We start from the raw sequence: 18,457 nt of genomic DNA, 5'->3' as shown, positions 1-18,457 counted from the left end.
AAATCGTATCTTTCATAAACTCAAAAATATAAAATTTTACCTAGTCTTGTACAAAGGACATTCATAGATGCGATGCAGATCCTGTTTCTCTTGTACAATAGACTTAATGCAAATAACCGGCATGGAACAAAGTAATTCTTTAGGATGTAAAGGAACAATAGAGTTCAATTGGCAATCCCAGCTAGCGCCATCCAAATACAGACCATGTATAAAGGCACCTTCCAAAGGTGGTAAACTATACACAAAAAAAACAATTGAAACAATCATTAATATACAAATTATGATCATATTATAAACATACGTTACACTATCCACATCTTTTTTGGTGACATCACAAGCCAAACACATACGATCCAAAGGCAGATCATGCTTCCTTGCACTCTCTTGCATAATGGCCGTTAGAAAACTTTGCGGATTAAAGAGTCCTCCCAACCAGATGGTACAGGGCAATTTGAAATCATTAAGCCACAGTGACAATTCCTTGATGCGATGCAAGAGATCAGCAAACCAGCTCTGCAAACCCAACATACTGGGATAAGCCAAATTAGTCCAAGACTCTGGCACATGATCATAAAAGAGAGCATGATCTAAACGCTCCATTTCCAAGGTTATGGTAAGCTCACCCTTAAGACCCAACAACAGCTCACGCAGAGATCTCTTTATTTCCCGTATTAAATTATTCATGCGTTCACATTCCTGCAGAGCCACCACCACAAAAGGTGTTTTACGTTCTACACGATTTAGCAAAGCTTGGAGATTAAACTCCACTTGCAATTTATCTAGAAAATCATCTGCCATTATTTTCACCAATTCCTCGCGCGGAGCACCACAGGAGGTACTAAGTTCAGACTGACGTGGCTGTAATTCGAACACGGTCTTAAGCAGTTGTTCGGAGGCATTTGTTAGGAAACCAATTTCAGCATTAGGATGTAGTCCATACAGTAAAGGTGACTCGGGTGGTAACATTTCATTAATATAATTGTGATAGCCTTGAAAGTCTAGATTGGGAGGTGATGGAAATCCAGGACACAATTCCATATCGCCATCAACTAAATCTTGTTGCAGTAACTCCTCCAAATGAGTCTGACACAATCTACGATCCCAATCATCGGTAATATGGCCACCATACATAATCTCTCCAAAGAGATAACGCAAATCCTCCCAGGGTATGCGATTACTGCCCTCCAAATAGTTGTGCAAAACAGAGGCAGAAATTGTTAAGTCTCCTATATTGAAAGGATAGACTTTATTCCAACCCAAGGGACCAAATTTACGTCTCTGGCCTGCAACAGCATGAAAGTAACATAGCGAAAAAAGTATCGACTTAAACTCAGCTTCCTGGGTGCAGGTCTCTAAAGCCTCTTGTGAAAAATTATCCCAGGCCTTGTGCATATTGGCTGCCATGCCGGCAGGCGGCTCATTAACTATTTTCAAGGAAGATTCTAATATACCTTGTGGTATAATGTGGTACTGGGGATCGGGGGCTGGTTCAGCACTAATGAATAACCTAAATTTAGACTCTGAAAGGTTTTCAGTATCCGCAGTTATGCGCTCTATAAGCTTTTCCAATGTGGGCAACCAATTAGCCACCAGATGTATATTTTGTAAAACCACCCATTGTTGTCCCAAATCCAAAGCTTTGGCAATTGCTTGCTCTGCCACAATTTCCTGGCCTTGACCCAAAGAAATATTAATTAAGTTTTCGTTAGTAGTACTAAAACCTAATTGCAAGCCCAGCCTTTCAACATCATAGATGGGATCTACTCCCGGGCAAAGTATAAAAAATATGGGCGTGGCTGCTGTGATTTCACTGAATATATCCGCCAATTGAAAAGTTTTAACCTGGGCATATTCTTGGCCCATTGTCTGCTCCACAAACAAACGTATAGCATTTGTTACACGATCTGGTCTTAATGCTCTCATTATGCACAACTTTTGTAAAGGTGTGCGATGCTTCCACTCTCCCGGAAACTGTTCACGTTCTGGTATGTCACTGGTGGAGAATTTGCGCCAACGTTTTGGATAATTTTCTATATCCTTATCTATGCCATAGAAATTGTCCATTAAAGCCAAAGACTTTATGCCACTCCAAGCAATGCGTCCTATAAAATCCACTGGCGATAAGGTGTTGGGATCATGGGGAAAACGTAATAGAAAATCTATTTCCTCTAGGGAAATCCGTTCACTAGCAGCCAAGATACGCAATGTCATATGAGCGGTAAATGTCAATTTATCCACTTCAAAGAGACCCCTCAAGGCATAATAAAATGTTTGACAAGTAATGGAATCCACCAAAGAGGCAACACGTTTTTCGTATTGCCTATATTGAGGAGCCACCACTATGGCCTGCTTGAACACATGCATAAATGATTTAAGAGAAAATCTATAAATTGGACTAATGCGACTCAAGTCGGAGAGCACAAAATATAAAATAGCAGCACGTTTTGCAGCCGCTCTATACATATTGCGGGCCTCATCGATTTGCATGGTGGTAACACGAGCCTCATTCACCTTTAATTCTATTTCATCTACAGTATGCTTGGTAGATTCCAAATTGGCTACCAGTTCATAATCATCCAGGACATTCTCTCCGGCAGAGGCCAAACGAGCTAACAAGTCATCTTCTAGTTCTTTAAGGGCAATTTTAAATTTATTTTGTTGTATGGTAAGTTCCGTTTTCATTTCTTCCAAATCGGGCCGTTCAATTTTAACCACTTCCGCCAACAGTTGTTCCTCCAGGCCATCTTGAGTGACTGTGAAATTGATAAGGGTTGTTTGGGCTTGCATTTCTGGTTTGTAATGAGGATTTGCCAGTTTTGTGTGGAGTATTAAACGAAATTTGGCATTGAAATCAAGCTCTTTGTCACCGATTCTTATAAAACGACCACGTTTGATTAATGCTCGACTGAGTAGAGGTTCCAGGACGGTATCCACTGTTTCCTCGATTTGTTCCAGGAGTACAGTATCGCCATTGGACATGGCTTTTTCCAGTGTTTCCAGGAAATTCTTTTGTGTAAGACGTATGATTATCAGGTTATCGCCAAAACGGTTTTTAATCCATTTGATGCCTTGTCTTGAAAAGGAATCAGAATTAAGGCAATAAAGAAAGTATGGTATAGAAAATAAAGCTATTGAATTGAACTTTGAAAGAACTTACAATTGTGGATCAATCATGAGCGGCCAACGAGTTGAATGCACTAGAATAGTGGCATTTTCAGTGGACATGCGATCCATTGGCAAGCCTTCGTTATTCCATGTTGCTATTTGGGCATCATCTGTAAACAATGACAAATGGTCCACGCAATCCGTGTGGGGAATGGGAGGCTAAATTAAAATAGAAATGTAGAATTCATATCAAAATAGATTTACAGACAAATTTCTTGAGATAAATGTGTTCCGGAAGCTGAATTTAACGGTTCACGGCTGAACATTAAGCCAGTTGGTTTAGTGTTCTTTGCCGTTCCTGTTATGTGATATTAAATTCAATTGTATTTGGTAGATGTATAACATCGTCAATTATCTACAAGGAAATATTATTGATATCACGAAATTACACTATTAATTTGCATTTAACGGTCCGTGCAATCAAAAGTATCCGGCGTATATAAAGAAAATAAACCACCATTTTTAAAAGGTAAAAACGTAATTTATAAAACGTTTATTGGCAGAAATATCAGCAGAACTGAGACAATTTGAAAGGCAGCTCCAATGCACCTTCCGGTGGGTAAAGTTAAGTCCGTATTGGATAATATTTATGACCAAATTTTCAATGTTAGATGATGTAGAATGCAGCGGGGCTGTATCCATATTATCAGTCATCATATTAAGTATCCAGAGCTGCAATCATACATTTTAAGAAACAAATAATATCCTGAACTACCTTCTGAAGTCATATTGTCACTACTTAAGAAAGTTCTTTTGATTTCACTTGTTTTATTAATTATCCTTGTCAGATACTCACTAGGAACCAAAAGCCTTTGAAAACATTTGGTTTTAAGCAATTTAAATTCTAATGCCATTTATTAAAGTGTGATAATTTCCTCATGTAATTTAACATGCTTGTAAAATCTGAAATTAAGCCCTTTGGCTTAAGGAATTTAATTTAAGAAATAAATTCAGCAAAACCAAATAAAAAACCAAGAGTTTTCCCCCACAAATGAGCATAAACATTTATACATATACTCACTTCAATTTTACGAAAGTTTGACATCCACATTTTCTGTTGCAATTCTTCGCGATAACGACGTGTAAAGCAGCCAGCATACGACAGAAAAGAGGAAATTAGCAGGATATCACCAGGTAGTGTCGAACTCTTACACTGTAGACTTTTGACAGCACCAACAACAGCAACCAAAGCATGCAGAAGAAGGGGGAACGAGAGAAAGAAATAAAAACCCGTTAATATTGAGTGAGTAGGAAGAGCAGTGAGTAAAAGGAAATGTGTAGCATAATAACGAGAAACGGAAATCGAAAAATGAAAGTTAATTTTTTCTCCTCATCATCATCCTCATCTTAAGAAGGATTAATAAAAACAAGTACATGTTACACATTCATGGGATATTGATAGCAATTCGCATTAAGAGTTTTTCCTCTTTATGACTAAAACAAAATGAGAAACAAAAACTGAATGCAATGAAGAAGGGTAATTATTTGTATCACAGACGATAAATTGGTCAAACGTTATGTGTTCTGTCTACATGTGTTCAAGTATGATTACGTGTACTTGTGGCCACGATATATATTGGCTCATAATTGATATGAAGTGCAAAAAGATGAAGAAACCCTAAAAACGACTATTTTTCCTTATTTTTTTCCTGGTGCTTAATGTATTGACGTTTTATTGGGTATATGGTTTGATGGTAGAGTTTTTGTTCCATCATCGAGTACTCGTTCACAGCACGTAGTTACTGGTATATACCCTGGATTGTTGTAAATAATGTATGAGTATTTTCTTTCTCATAACGTTGAAATTTTTCAATTGAAAAGCTGTTTGATTTTATTACAACATACTTATACGAAGCCTTATTTATGCGAACTGTGCTGAACTGTTGTACGAGTTCGTAGTCGTACATAAATATAAATATTATTAATAATCGCTTTTGTTTCTTACAGCATTATGGGGCTGTAATATGTGAATTTAAGAATAAATTGTTTAAACTAAGGATAAGTAATATAGAGTTTTTGTATGGTATCCGAAAAAAAATGTATTGGCAAGTTGTTTGTTTATGCCGATTATACTGGACAATTGATTTTTAAAGTATCTAATAACTATAACATTTTTTGGAATTCTTATTTCGTGAGATAGTTTATTTTTAAGTGAAGGTGTCTAAATAATGGTAGTGCACTCGTTGTAAAAAATCTTACTTTTGAACTGATTCCTTCCAGCGAATATTTTCATTGGCCAAACCATTGATCAGTCGATGTGCCAAATCGATCGTAAAGGTGGTTTTATCAGCCTCGCGTTGGCATTTTTGCTTTTCCTTTACAGCTTCTTCAAATTCAGCTTGAATTTCACTTAGTTTGCGTTCCAAATCATTGATTTTCAGCTTTAAATACTCAAGACGTTCTCTGGCAGAAATCAATTCATTTTGAGAATCTTTTAGGGCCTGTTGTTTGGGACCAACAATGAGGAATACTTGATGGTAACGATGTATGTTGATGACCCAAGCGCATAGACCGGCAGCTGCTACGGATTTTTGAACGATTTTATCGGGTTTGAATTCGGGATCCTGGAAAGGGAGACAATTTTATAAGACCATAAGAGAAGAATAATGTACCAAAAGGAGGAAGGAAGAAGGAAGAAGGAAGAAGGAAGAAGGAAGAAGGAAGAAGGAAGAAGGAAGAAGGAAGAAGGAAGAAGGAAGAAGGAAGAAGGAAGAAGGAAGAAGGAAGAAGGAAGAAGGAAGAAGGAAGAAGGAAGAAGGAAGAAGGAAGAAGGAAGAAGGAAGAAGGAAGAAGGAAGAAGGAAGAAGGAAGAAGGAAGAAGGAAGAAGGAAGAAGGAAGAAGGAAGAAGGAAGAAGGAAGAAGGAAGAAGGAAGAAGGAAGAAGGAAGAAGGAAGAAGGAAGAAGGAAGAAGGAAATAGGAAATAGGAAATAGGAAATAGGAAATAGGAAATAGGAAATAGGAAATAGGAAATAGGAAAAAGGAAAAAGGAGAAAGGAAATAGGAAAAAGGAAATAGGAAATAGGAAAAAGGAAAAAGGAGAAAGGAAATAGGAAAAAGGAAAAAGTTGTAGCATTTTTCGGACAAGACCATGATAAAGATTAAATATTTACCTTTAAATACTCCTGCAACACCTCAATTATATTCGGATGTATATTGTCCTTATTGTAATTTACCAAATCATTCAAAAATTGATCGACACGAACCATCATTAACTTTGCTGCCTTCCAGCTACGATCTCGTGGAATTTTACCATTTTGCGCAAATAAAACCATCACTGCAGCACACACATTCACCACAGCCTTTGGCGGTGAACCAAATGATTTCAATTCCGTCAAATTGTTTTTATTCAAAGTATTCAGTGCAACCTGGGCAGCAACTAAAGCTGGTTCAGCTTTACGTAAATCATCTTCACATAGTTTCGTCTTTAATGAAACATCTTCCTCAATAATACGCACACGTTTCTCCTCCTCCGAAGCAATATGTTTCTCATGTTTAACTTTTTCACTTTCGGCACTAACAATCAGTATGAGTTTATCGGCGGCAGCATTTTTGGCATTTAATTCAATTTCCTGTACGGCCAATTGATTCTGAAAGTTAAAAGGGCCATATTTCGTTCTATTTGTACTCGTGTTCTATACAATTTATTGGCAAATTTATTGATTTTTGTTATTTGCAACCATAGAGTGCCCTAAGCTTTATCGGTCAATGTTTAACAAATACAAACAACTGTATAGATTTTAGTCTTGTTAAAATAAATAAAGTATTGAATTGTATAAAACTAGAATGTTGGTTACACAAACTATGTTCTAAATAGTTTAGTTGTTTGTTGATTTGCAACAAATTCTTGGACATCCTGAAAATGTTACTACAAATATCGTACGTAACTGCAGTTTTTTTTAACACTAATTGTTATAAATACTTAAAAACATTGGAGTTTTTTTTTTTGTTAATGCTTTCAGCCAAATTCCTACTTCATCTGATTTTTATATGCCCTGGCTTCCTTATTGTGAAGCTGTTGATAGGTTTAAATTTGTCAATCGACGTACAATAATGTTTCACTTTAAATTCAATTACTGTGGAATATTGCAACATTTTCGATTCATAAGCATTAATAAAGTGTAGTGCACGAGGTTAATGAAAAGCCAAACTGGGTGACAAACGAAGGCCATTAAATGTTGCAACATTTTTCATTATGAACTTTCGATTCGAAGTAAAAATTGAAGCAGAAAATTTATTTCGATCTCAATTCATTTACACAGACACTGAACGCATGTATACACATCCCCAAACACACACAAATACAGCAACAAAAAAATTGTAAAATAAAAAAAAATATAACGAAAGAATGAAATTAAAAACAAGATTTAAAAGAATTTACGAATCACATTTTGGTTGGATTCAACGTTTCAATTACGCTCACTAATTGAATGTCGTTCGAAGGTGTATATAATGTCTACTCCACATGGAAACTGATACACAGTGTGTGATAGTGGAGTAAAAGTAAATGTGGCAAAATTGTCTATGAATGCATGTGTGTATGCAGTTTTTGTGTGTATGAATGGAACTTGCAACAAACTCATAAATTAAGAGTCACTGGCCACGATACTTTCGCTGTGAATGTAATAGATGAAATTTTTAGTATTGTATGTGTGGGCTTCATGCTGTTGTCTTATGTTAATCGATTTCGGTGAATCGGTTATTTAAAGGTTTTTGGGAAACGAAAGAACATTTTTTTATTTCAAATTAAATTAATTGAATTGTACATAAAGGAATATGTTTAAAAAGTCTTCTAATTTCAGATTAATATCATCGAATTTTCCATTGTCTTTTTTATCTTTGAAGAAGATTCCTTAAGATCAGTTTAAATTGAACTTTTAGTGTAAGATATCGTTAAAATGTATTGTTGTGGTGTCTAAGAATTCTAGTTAGTAACACCGATAATGCTTACGATTCATCTTCTCGATCATGCGTTTCACTAGAGTAGGTAATTCAGTATATAGAATGTTAAAGCGAGGCACCGATCTACATGACCGATTTAATGTTCTGAGGTTTCGTTCTGCAACCCATATAATCTACACAGTCACTTGGAGCATTTCCCAAAGCGTATACGATGTCCAGTGAACACTCGTATTTATCCTAAGTTTTGTCGAGTGATAGGAGCTTCTAGGATTTACTCCTAGCTGGTGAGATCAAGATAAACTTGGACGGGTGAATTTTCAGTCCTCTTTCCTCACAACATTTTAGGGCTAGATTCAGGATCCTGTCTTCAAACTTTGTGAAACTTAGTAACATAAATAACCAGATCGATGGCGTAAACACATGTCATTAAGGAAGTCCAGCGAACAATCGATAACCAGGATCCACAGTATACTCGATAATACGAAACCTTGTGAACTCCTTCAGTTCAAACTTACTGTCGGAACGTGTTTCATTGATAACGCTTGGTGAATTCCGCATTATCGAAGGCTTGCTGATGTCAATAAATTCTCTATACGACGCTGTTCACCTGTTGCAGGTGACATGGATTAATTACAGGAGTTTTATAAGGGCTATATACTGTTCCGTCATTACTAATGTTAAGTCATGCTGAAGTTAAAAAGTCATTATCCGTTAAAGTCAAATAACTATGGAATATTTATCCCAAAATGAACAATGGACATTCAGCAAAATCGATTTAAGGGGGATGACGTCAAAGCGAACTCCACCTAACCACCGATAACCAGGATCCACGATACCTTGTGAACTCCTTCAGTTAAAACTTATGGACTCTTGATGTCAGCATCTCCAGTGCCCAGTTTCTAAGAATAATCAAAACGTGTTTCATTGATAACGCTTGGTCAATTCCGTATTATCGAAGGCTTGCAGTGGTCAATAAATTTTCAGTTTTGAGCAGGTTTTGAGCTGTTCACCTGTTGCAGGTGACATGGATAAATTCCATCTGCACCAGGAGTTTTATAAGGGCTATATACTGTCTCGTCATTACTGCTGCTAAGTCATGCAAAAGTTATCAGGCCATCCCCTGTTAAAGCATAAGATCCATGGAATTTATACCCCAAATTGAACAATGGACATTCAGCATGATCGATTTAAGGGGGATGACGTGAGTTATCCAGGAAGATCATTCGATTTGACCCCAGCAAACTTTATCTTGTGGGGTTTTTGATGGCCCAGATCTATGTCAGTAAGCCGAAATCGATTGATATCCGCAGAGTCAATATAACTCAGGTTATCGCTTAAATTCAGCCGGATTTATGTAACAGAGTCATTGAAAATTGGACATCTCGGATCCGTGACACCGTGCGAGGACATGTACAAATACTACTAGTTTATCCCACCATAACCCAGTATCGTTACAGATCGTTACCTTTCAAATGATTGATCAGGAGTTTTACTACAGTCATTAATACTGAGAAGTCATGCAAAAGCCTTCCCCCCGTTAAAGCCAAAGATCTTTTGAATTTAGCATGATTAATTTAAGGGGGATGACGTGAGTTGTCCAATAAACTTTATCTTGTGGGGTTTTTGATGGCACAGGTCTATATTAGTAAGCAGAAATAGATTGATGTCCGCAGAGTCAATATAACTCAGATAATCGATTAAATTCAGCCGGATTGAAGTGGCAGAGCCTTTGAAAATTGAACATCTCGGTTCCGTGACACTGTGTGAGGACATGCACAACGACTACTAGTTTATCCCACCACGACACAGTATCATTACAGAAAATCACCTTTAATGCATACAAAGTATTACAGATGCGATGATTCTCTTGGTCATAAGATCATCTAATTTACATCTCTGATCCAGGGAAGGAAGTAGTGTAATACTTTGTATTCAAAATATTCCTCACAACATTTTGGTTATAAGATCATCTAATTTACCTCTCGGATCCAGGGAAGGAAGTAGTGAATGTTGTGAGGAATATTCTGCATACAAAGTATTACAGATGCGATGCTTCTCTTGGTCATGATCATCTAATTTAAAGTGGATCATGCAAAAAAAAAAATTAACGAGAGTCTCTGAATTGCATTTGCTATTAACAGTTCAATAGTTCGTAAGATCTGTTTAATCGAAGTGTTAAATTTGTACAGGTTTTTGCATTAACTTAATATTTAAACATTATCGGGTATGAACCGTATTTTTCATTATGTCCCGTGTATGAGAAAAGTCCGGGAAATCGGGAACCCTAACGACGTGTAATGAGTGGAGCCGACCACTATTGCAGAGTGAACTACATTAAAGCTGAACCCATATAGAATAATTAACCAGTATTTGTAGCGAATTTCCTGAACCGAGTTTTAAAAGAAACTCTCCACACTAAAACAAAAAAATATTGTGTGCAGTTTGCATTTAAACTCTGGCATTTTTCTGTATTTTATTGCATGTGAGCATGTAAGTTCATATATGTATACACACACGTATATACATCAACTACACACACACACATCCAAACACACACGTTTTGTCGAAGTATTTATGAATTCAGTTTTTCTCACCTTCAGTGTATCTACTTGACGTGCACATTCTGCCAATTTCGCCATGCCGCTCTGTAAGCGTTGTATACGGCTGGTATGTTCGCCGCTCCTATCCACCAACAATTTGCGGTAGAGAAATACGTATTCGAGAAATGTTTTCGGTGTCGTATAATTATAACGTTTTTCGTTTTGCAAATAAATCTTTGAAATCTGATTCACTGTACCATGTACGTAGGCCATAAAACAACCGACAGGATTAATAAGTTCACGCTGCAAGGGATGTCGAAGTAGAAATTAAATTAATGTTCAGTTGTAATTATTTTTGTATACTTTTGCTGATATGTATGCACATTCATACTTACTGGTAATATTTGTGTGTTAATTTCGCTTAAAAATGTTTGTGATACGGATTCCAATGCTGTTTTGGGCCATTCATGAAACCAATCAATGCAGGTGTGACTCAGTATGGCGGGAAATTTACGAGCACGTACACGTAACGTTTGACCCACCGGCGAAAAGCAAAGTATTAAACGCAGTAGTCGTCTTACTTTTTCCACAAAGTATCGCCAGCAATTCTCTTTTGAATCCAGAGTACCGCTTTGTTTGACCTCGTTGCGTATGCCATTTACTATTGTGTCTAATTGATCATCGCTGAAAAGTTCTGGTATTTCACCGGCAGCCAGCAAATCATTAATAAGCATTAATAGAGATTCATCGGGTATTTGGGCATCTGACATTAGAAAGACTGAGGCCATATTTTTCAAGCCAACTTTCATATAGAGGGCACCAATTTCCTCTTTCATGTCTTGCAAAGAGAAACCTCGCTTAATTTGTATTTGGAAAACACTAAAGGAGGAGATAAATGAAGCCAAGCGGGCCAAGGTTTGTTTGCCCGAACCTCCAACTCCCACCAGCAAAGCATTGTTGCGGGGACTCTCCAATATGCGGTTGATGCTGGAAAAAAATATAATAAAGTAATTATGCTCAGCCAATTGCAGTCGAATTTGGTTGATCAATCGGACATCATTAAATCCTATTCACTATCTATAAGAATCTCCAAATGATATTGTGGAAGTGGAAAAAAGAAATGATATCCAATACAATAAGGACGGTTCGATATTGTCCGTCAAAGGCCTTGTGTTAGTGTCAACGTCATCATCTTTCGAGAAGAGGCACGAACGACAAAATTGCCCAATATGGGAACATGCGGTTATCCAAGTGGCAATGTGTCCATAAAAACTGCTGCTTGCTGCAGATTTGATCCCGCTAAGCTTTCTTCTCCTGACTTCACAAGTATATGGCAAGAAGCCTCTATCCGGTCCCCTCAGAGTTATAATAATCCATCGCTAAAAGTATGCTGGATCTATGCAGAAGTGTAATTAAAAATTGAAACTCCAATCTACTAAATTGATCACCAAAATTGTGCAATTTGATCCCGCTAAGCTTTCTTCTCCTAACTTCACAAGTCTATGCCAACAAGCCTCTATCCGGTCCCCCCAAAGTTATCACAATCCAAAAAAATCAATCGATTTCGAAATTAAAAATTGAAACTCTACTCTACTGAATTGATCACCAAAATTGTGCAATTTGATCCCGCTAAACGTCTTTGCCTGAATTCACTAGTCTATGCCAATAAGCCTCTATCCGGTTATCATAATCCATCGAGAGTTCATTGGTACTCTCGGATCCAAGCCACCATTGGCGGACATTTGAATGATGTCACATTTCACACCAGATGACATACACTTGTTTTATTCCATTTAAACATCGACCGCCCTTATTGGAAAATCCTATACATACATTGTTATCAGAGGTAGATATACAGCCCAATCATGAATAAAAAATCCGCGAGAGTTTTTTCCCTTTTCCCATTTTTATACCCTTCATCTTCGTGAGAAGGGTATACATATATAAGTTTGTCATTCCGTTTGTAATTTCTACATTTTTCATTTCCGACCCTATAAAGTATATTATTCTGGATCCTTATAGATAGCGGAGTCGATTAAGCCATGTCCGTCTGTCTGTCTGTCTGTCTGTCTGTCTGTCTGTCTGTCTGTCTGTCTGTCTGTCTGTCTGTCTGTCTGTCTGTCTGTCTGTCTGTCTGTCTGTCTGTCTGTCTGTCTGTCTGTCTGTCTGTCTGTCTGTCTGTCTGTCTGTCTGTCTGTCTGTCTGTCTGTCTGTCTGTCTGTCTGTCTGTCTGTCTGTCTGTCTGTCTGTCTGTCTGTCTGTCTGTCTGTCTGTCTGTCTGTCTGTCTGTCTGTCTGTCTGTCTGTCTGTCTGTCTGTCTGTCTGTCTGTCTGTCTGTCTGTCTGTCTGTCTGTCTGTCTGTCTGTCTGTCTGTCTGTCTGTCTGTCTGTCTGTCTGTCTGTCTGTCTGTCTGTCTGTCTGTCTGTCTGTCTGTCTGTCTGTCTGTCTGTCTGTCTGTCTGTCTGTCTGTCTGTCTGTCTGTCTGTCTGTCTGTCTGTCTGTCTGTCTGTCTGTCTGTCTGTCTGTCTGTCTGTCTGTCTGTCTGTCTGTCTGTCTGTCTGTCTGTCTGTCTGTCTGTCTGTCTGTCTGTCTGTCTGTCTGTCTGTCTGTCTGTCTGTCTGTCTGTCTGTCTGTCTGTCTGTCTGTCTGTCTGTCTGTCTGTCTGTCTGTCTGTCTGTCTGTCTGTCTGTCTGTCTGTCTGTCTGTCTGTCTGTCTGTCTGTCTGTCTGTCTGTCTGTCTGTCTGTCTGTCTGTCTGTCTGTCTGTCTGTCTGTTGAAATCAATTTTCTGAAGGCCCCAGATATCTCCGGGATCCAAATCTTCAACAATTCTGTCAGACATACTTTCGAGAATTTTGCTATTTAAAATCAGCAAAATCCGTCCATAAATAACGGAGATATGAGCAAAAATCCGAGACAACCTCTGAAAATTTCATCAAAAAACACAATGTATTGCATGCTTTGACAAAAAACAACAAAACGTATGGTTGGATGTGCAAGCTTTGCGTATTTTGTTTTTCTTTTGTGTTTTGTTTCTTTTGGCGTTGTTGTTGTTTTTTATACAATTAAACGTATGTTTGGATGTGTGTTGGTTTCATTGCCTTGCGTATTTTGTTTTTGTTTTTTCTTTTGGTGTTCTGTTTCGTTTGGCGTTGTTGTTTTTTGTGTTCTTGATAAATTTAGGATGCTGTAAGCTGAAAGTGGGCAATGTACATACATACCTATATACTAATTATAAAAAATAATAATGCATCCACAACAAAGGTGAAGGGTATATAAGATTCGGCATAGCCGAATATAGCACTCTTACTTGTTAACTTTGAATTTGAATAGGAACAAAGGAAAAAAATTCCCACGGATTTTTTATTCATGATTGGGCTGATAACACATAAGATTTCTTTTACTTACTCACCGACAAACATGTTTCATGGCATCCTCGAATAACACCAAATTCATATAACCAATAACTTCATTGTAATTCGCCTGAGCCTCCATCAACAGCTGATACAAACAATCCCAGCTCTTTAAAGGCATATACTTTTGATCCGCCAACGATTGAGCAAAATGACAATAGATTAATGGATCCGAGAAGACATATTCCTCATCAAAATCCTCTATATCCTTTTTGAAGATATCGCGAATTGAACTACGAAAAGATTTAATGTCATAAGGATCCACCAAACGATCGTTGTACACACGAAATGCTTCATGTACATAAAGACGTATAAGATCTGCAGGCTTATTGCAAACTGTGCCCCCGATATTACGCGTACAAACCATATTATTTGTAGCGACATTAGGAGCACCCATGCTATTCATAAGACCCTGATAAATGTGTGTTAAATCACGCATATTGAAGATGTAGTGGAACTTTACGGCTGTTGGCAGGAAAGCACATTCCATGCGTTTGTGCAGAGCTATGCCAACTTTAACCAATACCTGGCCAATGGATTTTATTTCCTTGCTAAAGTTGTTGGTGGGGTTTTCTAAATGGGCACTTAAAATACTGCCATAAACATATTGTAGGGTAAATTCACTAGGCGTTGCTACAGAGAAGACACAAAAGTGTCGCTGCAAGCGGGGATCTATGGTGAAAGAGCCAGCTGTTGGATTCATGCAGGCGGCAAATTGACAGTGGCGTATGTTTTTCAATTGCAAACATTGGCGGTCATACCTTTAATACAAAGAACTTAATTAAAATATTATTTCAAACTTTAGCATTTCCTATAACTACCATTGTTTGTAGTCCATAAATTGTCTCATTATGGTATGAGGTTGTACGGTGCCATAAGCATCCACTTCCGGCATATTTAAATCATTGATGAAATATATCAAACGTCTCTTGGCTCCCGAGGGAGCATATGTTCTACCAGATTTCTTTTCCAAAGGTCTGTCAAGTATTTTTTGAAATATTTCCGACGAAGTGTAAAAATTAAAATGAGTTGTTTGCACTGTGGTGGATATTAATGATTTAACTTTGGGAGCTGCTTGAGATAAACGTCTGGAATTGGAAATTTGTGTTGTAGCACCTAAGCTATCGATAGAATCTTGAGCATTAGCATACACAGCGAAGAGTTCACGAAATATGGCTCCCTTGCCACAACCTGAATTACCCACCAGCATGCAGGGTAGATTACGATTTACCAACAGCTCTAGAAAATATACCAGACGTATAGTCTCAATGGTGGGTATTAATATATTCTGTATGGGCAAGTGGGGTTCTGGAATGTATGGCATTTGTTTTTGACTGGCCAATTCTGACCAACGGCAGAATTTCTCAGTTCTTACATCTAAATAATAATCGAATATAGTGCCTTGAGAGGGTAGCTTAATATCCTTAAATTCCGATGTCCACCATTTATGAAACTCTCGGTGCCAATCGATTATGTGATCCTGATACAGAGCTGAACCAAAGCCCCACATTACGGCATAGACAAATATCAATTCAATATATAATTCCAAGGAATCGGGAGCCACACCACTATGGTGTAGACTATGAGGATTGATGACATTCGTGGTAGGCGTCGAGTCATGTTCAATCTGGGTATCAAGCAAACATTCCAGTAAATTGCAAGACATTTGTATGACTGCCATATCCGAGATGGGTATAATACGGCGAAAATCTCGATGTCTCATTAAAAGTTTGGGAAAATACTTTTCAAACAGAGCAGTTAGAATACCGCGTTCAATCATATCGGTACGAGTTTCCAGCCAGGAAGATACATAGCTGTAAGAGAATGTGTTAGTGAAAACATACGAGATGAGTTAATTTACTTACGGTGACCAGCCTAAATCCAAAGGATTTATATACAATATCCCTGCCCTTGAAACTGTGGCCGGTGTAGCAGCCTTCAAATGACCCACCTCAAACAGCAAACGCATCTCTTTCTTTAGGGAAATGCGTTCATTGTTGGCCAATGTCAAAATCTTATTATCATCCATTAAAGTATTTAAACTTTCAATCCACATGGGATCAATATCACCATCCAATACAATCCACTTGGGATTAGTATTTGTCATATTAGCCTGTTCTCTCATGATGGAAGAAAATAAGCCATCCTTCCACTCTCTAGTTGTGGGATTTACAATACCAAACAGCTCGTCATTGGTTAAGGCTTTGGGATTTAGAATATTGCAAACAGGTTTCAGTTTTTGTATGCGATAGGTTTCACGTAAAGTTTGCCATATTTTGGTTTTCCCAGTGCCAGCATTGCCCACTATAAACACCGAATGGCGTACATCCAAAAGTTCCTGCAGCTGCACTACCTTCATTAGAAAACCTTCCTCCGGTTGCAGTTTAATATCATTGACAGCACGGCGTATGGTTTTTTCAAAATCAAATACTCTTTTACGCGGCACATCTAAGGCGGGAAATAAATCCCCTATTAAGCCCATAAATATGGATATATCCTCGGTTACTATTTTGGGTATATTGAAATCTCTTAAGGCTCTCATTAACACCTGATCTTCGGGCCGACTGTGGTCATCTCTTTTCAAAGTGCCTGCCACCACTAACACCGACTTTATAGCTCTCAAACCCCAATCATAATGATCCTGTTTAGACAGCAACTCCTTGCACAAGGTGTATAAAGTAATAAATTTCCGAGCCAGGATACGGGCATCTTGGAAACCCTCAGCCATCAGCATGATTTCACAAATCAAAGCAAAATCGGGCACAATCATGGCACAGGGACGAAACAAACTCTTTAGATTTTCGGGCAATTCAGTGCGACCGGCGTAACCAGGATTCATGGTAATAAAAATGCCAATCGATGATACCAAAGGTATTGTTTCGCCCATGAATACGAATGAGGTTTTATGCATCTGTGTAACACAAAAAAAAACCAAAAGATTTAAAGGAACAAAACCAAAATAAAACTTAAATCTTTACTGTCATCAACAGCATCAGAACAAATAATCTTTGGCCAGTCGTTGCAATACAAAAGCAATCAATTCATTCGCACACACAATCATACTCAGACGCACACTCTTTCGCTCGCACTCGTTCATTTGCAGGTAGTTTTTTTTTTTAAAAAAACAAGCTTGCGCAATTTCGTTTTTAATTAACAGTTTTAAAAACATGTTGAACATTACTCAGTAACTGACACACACTCTTCTATCCTGGCCACTCACCTTTATCGCCTCCTGTATGGTCTTAACTTGCACCGCAACCACAGACAGTACCTCCACCGAAATGCGATTGAATTCATCAAAGCAACCCCATGCACCTGTCTGTGCAAGACCTTTGTAAATATTACCGCAGGATTTATAGTCCATTTGCTCAGAACAATTGAACACATAAACCATTACGCCCAGTGCACGTCCTAGATCTTTTGTGGTTTCGGTTTTTCCAGTGCCAGCTGGCCCAGCCGGTGCGCCACCCATAACAAGATGCAATGACTTACAGTGTCGTCCACCGTAGTCATTGTTGAGTTGGTGTTGTTTTATTTGTATTTCATTTTTGTCAGTCGTTATTTGTAATGATGGCGAAATAGTTTTGCCAATGCGAAAGGCATGAGTGAATGTTTAAAGCATTTTTAAATAGAGAAAAAAAAGAGAAATTTAAATGGGAACAACTATGAATTCCTGGTTAAAAATGTTTGTAATATCATATTTTGTCCAATACACCATTTCTTTCAAAGAATCTAAACGTAAACGTCAACTAAAATGTATCTGGTTACAAGGAATAGGAGGGTCGAATATTATACAAACCCTAACTTTCAGAATAAAGCATGGAAGATGTGTTGGACTCAGTGAAAGCTTGAGAAAATATAAAGCATTCGTGGCTGCAGCCATATTAAAAGTTATGGGCAAATTGGTGGTTTATGATCATTCCGGACATCAACAAATATTGAACATCTTACCAAAATTTAATATCAATAGACATAGAGAAAATCAGCAGAATTCCTAAAAGGATCAATGGGGATGCTTAAATATCGCAATCAAGGAATCAATACCGATAAATAGAAACACAATACGGTATAACAGAAAGTTGTTGTAATCGTCGAAGATATTAACACAGGCAACCAAGCTGCTATCAAAGACGAAAGTTTAAAATCCAGAACAGCACTAAAATCTAGAGCATACAGTCCTTAGCCACCATGCTATCATAAGCAACGTATAGTCTGAAGAGTTTTCCAAGATTTGCTCCACTATAAACAACGTTAAACCATTCTAAGATTATTGAAAATAACTCAGATAATGGACATATGTGTGACGACTAAAGCATGTGTGACGGCTAATATCACATATTTTCGCCTAGGCCCTTTAGTTTACGAATTATAAGCATTTTTATATATTTTTCAATTTTCTTCATGAAAATCTATTTTTGGTGGGAAATATGAGTGATCAC

At 37.7% G+C, this 18,457-nt stretch overlaps 1 protein-coding gene across 1 annotated transcript in view; it reads right to left on the bottom strand.

The window, feature by feature from the left end:
* LOC135953842 (dynein beta chain, ciliary) overlaps nt 1-18,457 on the bottom strand; it is a 148,583-nt gene that overhangs the window by 150 nt on the left and 129,976 nt on the right. Inside the window, exons 20-31 of the mRNA XM_065503858.1 lie at nt 17,239-17,505; nt 15,884-16,929; nt 14,840-15,832; nt 14,018-14,779; nt 11,002-11,593; nt 10,661-10,909; nt 6,278-6,754; nt 5,365-5,729; nt 4,187-4,325; nt 3,158-3,324; nt 302-3,073; nt 41-235 (exon numbers count right to left, since the gene is read on the bottom strand). Coding sequence (XP_065359930.1) covers nt 41-235; nt 302-3,073; nt 3,158-3,324; nt 4,187-4,325; nt 5,365-5,729; nt 6,278-6,754; nt 10,661-10,909; nt 11,002-11,593; nt 14,018-14,779; nt 14,840-15,832; nt 15,884-16,929; nt 17,239-17,505 — 8,024 coding nt within the window. The remainder of the gene's footprint in view (nt 1-40; nt 236-301; nt 3,074-3,157; nt 3,325-4,186; nt 4,326-5,364; nt 5,730-6,277; nt 6,755-10,660; nt 10,910-11,001; nt 11,594-14,017; nt 14,780-14,839; nt 15,833-15,883; nt 16,930-17,238; nt 17,506-18,457) is intronic.

This window comes from Calliphora vicina, chromosome 1 (assembly GCF_958450345.1).
Source record: "Calliphora vicina chromosome 1, idCalVici1.1, whole genome shotgun sequence".
Classification (NCBI taxonomy): domain Eukaryota; kingdom Metazoa; phylum Arthropoda; class Insecta; order Diptera; family Calliphoridae; genus Calliphora; species Calliphora vicina.
This window is presented reverse-complemented; position numbering and strand designations above follow the sequence as displayed.